The sequence below is a fragment of the Diachasma alloeum genome, unplaced genomic scaffold (assembly GCF_001412515.2).
Source record: "Diachasma alloeum isolate Michigan unplaced genomic scaffold, Dall2.0 Dall_scaffold_00188, whole genome shotgun sequence".
NCBI lineage: Eukaryota > Metazoa > Arthropoda > Insecta > Hymenoptera > Braconidae > Diachasma > Diachasma alloeum.
The window spans coordinates 1,060,612-1,071,575 of NW_021680354.1; the positions used below are offsets into that span (position 1 = coordinate 1,060,612).

The following is a 10,964-nucleotide window of genomic DNA, read 5'->3' on the forward strand; positions in this document are numbered from 1 at the left end:
TTTTTTTTGTAGTGCAAAGTTTAAAGTCTGAAGTTGAAGTATTTTGAATAAAAGTGTTTGTGTGCTCTCTTAAGCACTTGTGTTGAATTTATTTCACAATTCAACCCTTCCAACCAAATATTCTGGGATTAAACAATTGGACTTCGATGGAGTGCTCATCAGAACTTTGGCGGCTAACGAATCTACAATTAAAATTGGCGCTTTAAATTCCATTGGCGCCACTGTCCTTCTAGTTACTTCGGTAGGACATAACACATCAATTCCTATCATTATTTTGTTACGGAGTTGGTAGCAGTGCAGTACAACCACACGCACCAAGGAGGGAAGCCCGAGAATTTACAAATTGAATATGGTGCACGAATGATGAATTCCACAGATATTTTTCAATCGAGTTTCGTGCACAAATGAATTCTCGAAGAAGCAAATTCAGTCGGAAAATATTGAATAAATAATTAAAAGTCGGTGCAAATAACGACTGTGGAATAGAACTATTTGTTTTACTTCGATTGTTAATTGGAAGGATGATTTATCGTGTGAAAAATAAATGAGCCGAATTGAATTGAAAATGAAAAAATTTNCATACAATTATTTGTTTTACTTCGATTGTTAATTGGAAAGATGATGTATCGTGTGAGAAATAAATGAGCCGAATTGAACTGAAAATGAAAAAATTTACAGGATATAAAAACGATTCCTTGTTTATTTTGAAAAAAATAATGAAATCTCCCTAAAAAAACAAAAACAAATGTTTTTGTAAAAAAATTGCGCCAAGTAAAAGTTTTGTTTGGTTCTTAATGGGAAGTAGAAATTTTTGAAAAATACAAAGAAATGAAAAAGAAAGCCAAGTCAGCAATGTCGAATAAACGAAAATAGTGCACAATCAGATTTCTATAAGAGAAATTGTTTCAAATCGAATGAGGATTTTTAAAAAATTCTTGATGAAATAAAAAATTAGTAGAAGAAGGACCAACGTTCTTGGCGCGGAGTTTTTCAATTCATTGTCTAGTATCAATCTAATTCTCCATCTGCTGATCTGTGCCAAGGACGTTGGTCCTCCTTCTACTCATTTTTTATTTCATGAAGAATTTTTTAAAAACCCTCATTCGATTTGAAACAATTTCTCTTATAGAAATCTGATTGTGCACTATTTTCGTTTATTCGACATTGCTGACTTGGCTTTCTTTTTCATTTCTTTGTATTTTTTAAAAATTTCTACTTCCCAGTAAGAACCAAACAAAACTTTTTCTTGGCACAGTTTTTTTACAAAAATTTTTACACTACATGTCCCTAGAAACTCGTATGAAAATAGCATTTTGCGGACACTCGAATTACGATTTTATAATGGCATGAAAAAAATTAAATTTATGGCTCAAAAAATAGTTCATTAATTGAGCCGTGACGATAATTAGGTCAGGAGGGGGAGGGAATAGATAATTGATTTTTAATTTGGATTTGAAAATCACTCAACAAAAACACCTCCAACGCCCGCAACCGAAATTACATTCTCATGGCACTCTGTCAATATGGCGGTTGAAAATGTCAAATGGGAAAATACTAATAACAATTTTCACAAGCACTAGACACTCCCGAGACCCAATTTTCGTCACATCAACTATTTTATTCTTTTTTTTTATGAGGTTTCCCGAAGCAATTGGAGGGATATAAAGCCCGTTATTAGAGCGCGCCAGAGTTCTATTCTACTAGCGCCGCGCTGGTTGATGGTTGATGCTTTTTTATTATGCCTTTTTTTATTGTTCCTTTTAATAATTAATGACTCATCATCGTTCCATTATGCTGAGTGTTAACACGCATGAAAAAATTTCATAGAAATTTTTAGCGAATTCGCTAGACAATTTTATTGTATTTCTACTGAACTGTTTATTAATTTTTGGCCATTTCCATCGAAATGTTCAATGGAACATATTCAATAGAAAAAATGTGGCGCGAGCCACAATGGATTAATTTCTTGAATTTATTTCGTAGCGTCTCGAATATTCCAAACGTCGGAATTCGAGACAAACGTCATTCTGTCCTTGTCCCTCACGAAATTTCAGGACACTTCTCGAACCTTCGATAAACGAAGGTATATAAACTCGTACGCTCTCCGGCGGACGAGGTCAGTCTACTTTTGAGTAAGCATTGTAACGAATATGTGGGGATGTTCGTTAGAGACACCACCAGGACCTGAGAACATCCACCTCCGGCGACGTTCGGAAACGGATCGTGAGTAGAGAGAGAGAACGAGAAATTAGGGTTTTGTTTCCCACTCCGGTGTGGTCATTTTTCCGATTATCCCTGGGATAATCGAGTCTCGTTTTTCCGTGTAAGCGGAGTTATTTTTCGTTGCTTCGCGCTCCCGTTTAGTAATTTTGCGGTTTCGTTTCGTTTTTGACTAATAAAGATCTGAAATTACGCGTTTTTGAGGGCCCATAGGGTTATCGTGAACAAGGGCCAAATTTTAGAGTCATCCGATAACCTGTATGGGAACCACCCTATTGTTAATCTTACGGTAAATCGTTTAGGTCCGGCTGAAATATCGGCGCTCCAAATTATGATGGATTTTACGGTGGTTAACTGGTTACGTTTCAGTTGTTCGGTGGAAGGTCACGTGGAACAAGTGCAACCCTTGGATCCCGTGAATTGCCAGGTTGCTTAGAGTTTCGGAAAGTTAAGAGAATTAGTTAGGAGTATCGGTCTTTTAACCCCGTGAATCCAGGAGAACCGACCCGTAAGAGACGCCAAAACTCCACGGTAATTTTCTGAACGTCCACCAGTTCGGCCGAGATTAATCATCAGTCAATTTTATAAAGTTATGAATAATTAGAGTTGAGTCGCGTTTGAATTCCCCGAAATCATTCGGTGGCGCCATCAAACCTCCTGCTTGATGTGCTAAAATCTCCGCCAATCAGAGCACGCCTCTGTTGGCCGGAATTTGCGCTGCGGTTAGTGCCCGTGACACTGACCCAGGACAGTTAGTTCGGCGTTGACCAGCATCGATCAGTAATCGCGTGTGAACATCCGTGTGCCCCTACAACGCAATTATGCAATTCGGATTATTGTGCCTTCAAAGAAGCTGTAAGGATCCAGGATGGTCCGAAAAGGGAAAAGATCGTTAAACTTCGTAAAACAGTGAGTTTTCTGGTATTTTTTTCCCTAATTTCGAGCCATTTCCGAGTGGCGTCGTCTCCCCTTTATGGCGGTATCCCTCGCGTGGCCCTCAGCCACGTGCAGTGGTTGACCACCGCCCTTTTGTCATATTTTGTGGTTCGAATTCAGCATTTTTTTTGCATTATCCCTTATTCCGGATTTTTATCCATGGGTCCTTCGGATTTTTGGATCGGATATTCCACCCAAATCGGGTCGGTACCGAGTTCTCGCCCCTTCCGGTTTATCCCAATCATCTTTTGAGATGATTTCCGGGTTCAGCGAGTGTGTTTGTTCAGTAGTGGAATTCTTACGTCTTTTCCCAGTCGAAATCTGACGATTTTCGACGTGGGCTATTTCCTTTGTTACGTCCTGTTTTAATTTGAAGGTGAGGGTAAGTGCTACTTTTTCAAACGCAAAAGGTTTGAGGGATTTGCCCCTTTTCCATTATTAATTTTTTATGTATATGCATTATTTTCTAACCTTTACGGAATTTTTCCAGGTGGTGCAGTTTCTCCGGGAGTCCAGTCAGGAATTTCTGGGTTGACGGAGTGATCCGCAATGGATGAAACTCTCGAAAGGGTGCCTGGAGTTGTTGGTGCTTGGCCACGTATTCCGTGGTAAAATATCCCTGCGTCTGGGGATGCTGTGTAGCCGGAGGTGTGGTTACCTTAGTCGGTGGCTGCGATACCGTGTGTTGGACCAGCCGGAAGTTGCCCTGGCGGTCGTTGGTGACGCCTATATGTATGGGAACAGAGCTTGTCACCGTAGGTCTTGCTACAGTGGTACCCAATAAGGCGTCTAGGTCCACTTCTCGTGGAGTATGGTAGATGGCTGCCAATTTTCGGAGCTGATACTTCCTTCCAGCGCGACGTGTCCTCTTCGGCATTGGTCCAGTCCAAAGGATAATAGGGGTGAGTTTTTGGGTAAATTAGATTGAGCAACCTTCTGCTCCAAACTAATTCTTGGTGGTAGGGAAAATTGAACAATCGTCTGCTCCAATATTTCCGGGATAGGAATGATTGAGCGGTCTTCTGCTCCAATCAATTATTAGGTGTAGGGAGTAGAGTGTGAGCAATCTTCTGCTCCACACTCAGGAATGAGTTAACACTCGGGTTGTTAGGATTAGACTGAACATTTATTTCACATTATTTCGGGTTTTTATACAATATTTGTTTCCTGTTGCAATGTCGGCAGAAAATCTCTATCCGGTGCATACCTGCCAACTCAGCGTTTGCTTTTGGCACGTATGGTGACAACTTAGTATTTTATTATTTCTTTGAGATTTTGTACTGACATTGTTTTATAATATTCCCAATTATTTGTATTATTATAATATTAATCTTTTTATTGCGTACAATCTTGTTTTCAAATTCATAGATGATTGTACCGGGGAGGATACTCATCGCTGCCGTCGGTCATCCTTCTGTGGGTATCCCGTGTAGCAGTTGGTGACTCGACCGTGGGCACAACAATCGGTAACCCGGCAGTGGATAACCGGCTGCAGCTGACGGTGGGTAATATGTTTCCGTGCATAACATATTACAATGGATAACATGGTGTAGTAATAACTCTGATTCTAATAATTCTTTTCAATATTCATTTCTGGCCGTCACCCATGACAGGTCTTTTATGAATTTATTATTGCTATATTTTATTGTTTTCAGGTGTGATACCCTGTCATTGGTGATGAACCTGTAAGTAAAATCCCGTTTTTTACTCTCTTGAACGTTTAGGTTAATATTTTATTATTTTATGTTGACTACATATCAACATATTTAGATTTGTGTATATTATCCTATTAACCGGCTTTTATTTTTGTTTTAGGCCTCAATTTTAACTGCCGACGAGAAGTGGGGACGTAACACCTTCTCCCTCGCTCCTATGGCTCCTATCGCTCCTATTTCCCCTACGTATAAATTGTGTGGGGTTTTCCCCTCGCGACACCCCGCTAATGCGCCATCGAATGGTGACTCTCGCTTCCCGTGAGTGTTTCTTCGTTCAAATTTCCCTCCGGATGTAAATTAATCTGGAGTGGCTCCCAAAATGATCCCAAAATTATAAATTTGGTTTCATGGGCTTCGCTAGACCTACCCGAGCAAGTTGGCTTTGGGTTTTTGAATATTTACTCTGCCGATTTTCCGCTACGGCGAGTTTAGTTTTAGGGAGTTTTTAGTTTCCCGCAGTACGTTGCACGTATATCGCTGGGTTTAGATTTTTCTCTCTTTCATTCTCACGGGGATTCGCATACCTTTCCCCTCATTTCTCGGTACTCTTGAGTATTCCGAGAGTAATCGATAATTTTGTATTGTCGGGTGAGGAATTTGATGACCTCACTTGTGGTCGAGTTAATCGGCAAAATATTATTTTTGTATTACATAGTAAAATTCAAAGGATCATTTCCAATTTAATTTTTTTATTGCTATTTAATCAGTATTGTTGAGAACCTTTTTTTTTGGTAAGATCAATGCGAAGAGAAAACCATGTACATTAGTAATTTTTGAAACTTTAATAGTGAAACACGTAAGGACGATGTCGATTTCTTCTTTTTTTTGTAGTTCTGTTCACCCAATACCCGTCTCCACCTGAAATCCACCCCTCTATCCACAACCTAGCACACTGAGCGAACCAAGGACCGTTACCTTTCCCCAGAAATCTAGTTTTCTCCCTTTTTGAATAAATTTTGGAGGTTTTGGAATTAATTAGAATTGATTTTGTAGATTCCTCCGGGTTGGTAATTCCGACTAAAAATTACCTGGCGCCCATAGATTTTTGCATTTTTGAGCTTAACTAGATGAAGGGGAAGAAGGGCGAAGGTAATAGGCATTTTTAACCGTACGAAAATCTCACGTTACAGCATGTAAACACTTGCCTTTAAATATACAGTTCTTGTCAACACCGAGTCATTATTTTTTATACCCGCACCAAACCACCATGACGTGATTGAACTGAATAGTTTTCTCGCGTTTTCTTTAATTATTAATTATATCACGTTAACGCCGCGACTGCTCCGCGAAATCGGAGTGCATTTCGATCGTGCACTTTGGGAGTGGTTTCTGTGCCGCGTACGCTCGTGTGTTGTATCGTTCAAGCGCTCCATTCGTGTTGTTTTCGTGAATTTCGGTGCATTGCTGAGCACTCAAGGACGCTGTGCTGCACTGCGTATATTATACGTGGATAATATTTTTCAGACTTTCTCTAGTGTTGCTTTTCGCGAAACAAAATGCCCGATAGTATCGAAGTGCGCGAAGCTGACAATGGAGCCCCGCTTCAACGCGTTTCGATACGATGTCCCGCCTTCAATGCCGAACGTCCAGCGTTATGGTTCGCCCAGCTCGAGGGACAGTTTCATCTATCCGGGATTAACGATGAAGTAACGAGGTATTACTATGCCTCGTCTCATCTCGATCCCAAGGCCGCTGCTGAGGTGCAGGATATCCTCCTAAATGTGCCTGCCGAGATACCGTACACAGGTCTCAAGGAGGCGCTCGTTGAACGCTTCACGCTCTCCCGGGAAGCACGACTCCAGCAACTGCTCAACCGAGAGGTATTAGGTGACAGGAAGCCCTCGCAATTTCTACGTCATCTCAGGAGTCTCGACGACACGGTTCCTGACAACATTTTACGCACCAAGTGGCTCAGCCGACTGCCGATGACGACGCAGTCCATCCTGGCGTCACAAGCGGACATGGCTCTCGATAGGCTTGCAACACTCGTCGACAAACTGCACGAGATCCGGTAGCCCACATCAATGACGTCCAGGAGCCAACATCCTCAGCCCTCGAGACAGGCTTTTCTCGTCTCGAAGCCACAATCTGCGAGGTGGCATCGGCCCTAAAAGGGCAAAGCGTCGCACGTTCTCGCTCCCGATCTCGATCCCGTTGTCGAGTAACCTCGCCAGCACCTGACAACAACCAGTGCTGGAATCATCGAAGATATCACGATAGGGCTAGACGCTGCAAAGCACCTTGCTCGTGGCAGGGAAACGCCCCGACGGATCGTTAGTGGCGGTTAACGTTCCCTCTTTCAAATCCAGCCGCCTCTTCGTAACCGATCGCGCCACCAAAATCCAATACTTCGTGGATACTGGCGCCGATCTTTGTACATTTCCGAAATCTCTCGCTCCTGGAGCAAAGAGACGAGTTAACTATACGCTTATTGTAGCCGACGGCTCGACAATCAACACGTACGACTGCATAACTCTATCGCTCAACCTCGGCCTCCGGAGGGATTTCACATGGCGCTTCGTAGTGGCGGACACAACCAAACCAATTATCGGTGCCGATTTTTTGGCGCATTTCGGCAGTTTACCTGACCTGAAGAATGGCTACCTTATCGACTCAACAACTGGATTAAAGACCTCATGCGAAGTGTCGCTATCCAGCATCGTCTCGGAAATCAAGGTTACGCCTGTCGATCCTTCATGGTCAGATCTCCTCGGTAAGTTTCCCAATTTAACGAAACCCGAAGGAATATGCCTTCCAGCCAAACATTCGACGCTGCACCATATCGCCACTACACCCGGATCTCCAGTATCCAGCAAACCACGACGTCTTGCCCCCGACAAATTGAAAATCGCCAAGGTAGAGTTCGGCAAAATGATGCAACTGGGAATCACTCAACGTTCGAAGAGCCCCTGGTCATCTCCGCTCCACTTGGTACCGAAAAAGTCAGGCGAATGGCGACCTTGTGGAGATTATAGACAATTGAACGCGCGAACAATTCCGGATCGATATCCCGTTCGCGTTCTAGAGAACTTCAGTGCTAATCTCGCTGGGAATAAAAAATCTTCTCGACGATCGACCTCGTACGCGCCTTTATTCAAATACCTATGGCCATCGACGACGTAAACAATACAGCTATCATCACACCATTTGGCCTTTTCGAATTCCCGTTCATGACGTTCGGGCTTCGAAATGCCACACGAACATTTCAACGGTTTATCGACGAGGTCACACGAGACTTGGACGATTTCGCCTTTCCGTATATAGATGACATCCTCATCGCTTCCAAGGACATCGGGGAACATCGCAGACACGCTCTTTGAACGGCTCTCGAGAAACGGCGTTGTAATTAACACCGCGAAGTGTCGTTTCGGCCAATCGGAGGTAGACTTCCTCGGCCATCGTATCTCGGAGCAGAGAATCTAACCGCTCCCGTCGAAGGTAGAGGCGATCGTCAATTTTCCTCGGCCAATATCCATTCGTAAATTGCGTGACTTCCTAGGTATGATCAATTTTTATCGCAAATTTCTTAAAGATGCTGCAAGATTTCAGGCTCCTCTCCATGAATACACTGATGGTGCTAATGTCAAAGGCTCTAACCCTGTTGCCTGGACATCTGAAGGCGATACCGTTTTCACCGCCTGCAAGGAGGAGCTGCGAAAAGCAACGTTACTGGTCTATCCGGACACGACACTCCCGTCTGCATCATCATATGAAGGACGCCATTCGCAGTCATGAAAGCGATTCGTGGGTGGACACGCTGTCTATTGTCCTTCTCGGAATTTGCGCCGCCGTCTTCGGTGACCGCTCCGACTACCGGGGGAATTTCTTGCTCCTTCGCCACCACGCGGGCTACCGCCTACCAATATCGCCGTTCGTCTGAGGAATCACTTCACCAATCTCGCTCCTCAACCCGTCGCCCGTCATGGTCAGAGGAAGATTTTCGTCTTTAAGTAGCTCGCAAACTGCTCACACGTCCTCGTTCGTGGTGACGCTCCCCATCACGCCTTCACGTGCCCATACGAGGGGCCACACCAAGTAATATCGTGGCACGAGAAACATTTCGTCATCAGAGGCAAAAATACCGTAGTGTCCATCGACTGTCTCAAACCCGTTTTCTCACTCCCACACGACGAGCACAAAAATGACGACGAAGCTAACGACGATTTCTACGACAGCAATACGACACTGATTGCACCACCTTCACCGAAGTTACCGCATCCGAGAACATCTCGACGTTCGGCATCTTACCGCCAATCTGACACCGGCTCATCGACGTCATCAATTCAAAAGCACGTCAGATTCCCTAAACGACATCAGCTGTTCTCGACAAATCGATATTATTGATTTTCTTTTCGCGTTATTTTGTTTTCTTTTCTTTTTCCGGAGAAGGGGAGTACTTGTGGTGCGAGCAACAATAGATTAATTTCTTGAATTTATTTTGTACCGTCTCGAATATTCCAAACGTCAGAATTCGAGACAAACGTCATTCTGTCCTTATCCCTTATGAAATTTCAGGACACTTCTCGCACCTTCGATAAACGAAGGTATATAGACTCGTACGCTCCCGGGCGGACGGGGGAGATACATCCGCCGAGTCACAACTGTACACGGCACCGATCTGTACACGGAGCGCCACTGTGCACAGCAGAATTGTCCACAAATGAAATAGTGCACGGGCGAAACTGTCCACAAGGACAAAGTGTCCACAACGCGCCAAGCCGATAGACCAGCATCTGTTTGTAGGAATCGAATACATTTATTACCTATAGAATGAAAATGTCAGTAACAATTTCCGTTACCTGATGGCGCTATAAGATTGAAAAGATTATTTTCGTGGAATATGCAGGGCTGTAGCACCTGAACTCTTAGGTAAAAACTGAGCCTTGGGCTAATATGAACCAACTCCATAATTGATTGCCTCATTAACTCAAGTTATAGGCTTACAGCAAAATGGATTTGGGCAAAAAAATCATGTAGTTTTTGCGCATTATCAAGTAATTAATGAAGAAAAATGAGTCATGATCACTTTTGTGATCAATATAAATTTATATTTAATTATCACTTCAATGATTGAAAAAAACTGTTCTGTTTTTTTGTAATAAATAGTGGAACGGAATTAATGATGTATGAATTAATCATGTATTGACGGGAAAAGAAGTGTTGACACATCTCTCAGGAACACATCTACACTCAAATGCTGTCACCAAACAAACTTGTTTCACGACGTCTTCCTCCTCCTTCTACGTTAACATTTTCGTTTAACTGAAAAAGGAGAATCATTGTTGAACATGACCATTTCATGTAAATAGGTGATTTTTATAAAGTATGTTTCTATGTTGTTACCTCCGTATTCTTCATCCTTTTCTGCAGATAAGGATTTCAATTCCATTTTTCATGCTCGCTTAAACATTTCTCCTGTAGAAATTGATAATTTTCAAAATGTTCTATGGGGAATGCAAAATTCCAATATGATTTAACAGTTAAATTCTAACTCACTTGTTACATTGTCCTGCAAACTGATACGTTGTTCTTCATCAATTCTCTTCGATTGCTCTTCGGGTAGACATTGCTTCAGAAATGTATATATTTCATCTAGAGTATTCTGTAATGAGATGGATAGATATTAATGGATTTGATTCAACCATAGTCAATCCACGGATATTAATACAATTGTTGATATGACGCTGAAGTTAGCAGCCGACTTGGCAGCAGAACAGGGGCGTATCATGATCCCCTGGGGCCCAGTGCACACATGATTCAAAAACNGCGACTAATAAATTGCAAAACCACCAATAAATATTGATGAAAAAATACTTAGCGCAACTTCCTCAACACCCAGAAAAATGAAGTCTCTCAGACTGGTCCAAGGGGGTGCTAGGGGGTGGAAAAATGAAATTTTCGCGTNGTAAAAATCAATTATCGACATCGGAAAATGATCAGACACTACCTCGCTGCATTCATGAAGATTCTTACCCCTCTGAAACCATTACTTGTGGATGTTTGAGGGGTGCAAAAATTGATTTTCCTTGAAGTGAGAGAAAAAAAAATCGTTGGCTCCAAAACACTCAAAACCACCAACAAATTTCCATTGAA

The 10,964-nt window shown here is 42.5% G+C and overlaps 1 protein-coding gene and 1 long non-coding RNA gene across 2 annotated transcripts; one reads left to right on the plus strand and one right to left on the minus strand.

The window, feature by feature from the left end:
* The first annotated feature begins 6,367 nt into the window (after positions 1-6,367).
* LOC107048365 lies at positions 6,368-6,886 on the plus strand. The gene has a single exon (XM_015271514.1). The coding sequence runs from the start codon at positions 6,368-6,370 to the stop codon at positions 6,884-6,886; it is 519 nt and encodes a 172-aa protein (XP_015127000.1).
* A 3,078-nt stretch (positions 6,887-9,964) lies between these two features.
* Positions 9,965-10,467, minus strand: LOC107048371. Its single transcript, XR_001461676.1, has 3 exons — positions 10,368-10,467; positions 10,215-10,286; positions 9,965-10,133 (listed from the first exon to the last, which is right to left on the minus strand). It is a non-coding gene; the product is annotated as an uncharacterized LOC107048371 (long non-coding RNA).
* Between the last annotated feature and the right edge of the window lie 497 nt (positions 10,468-10,964).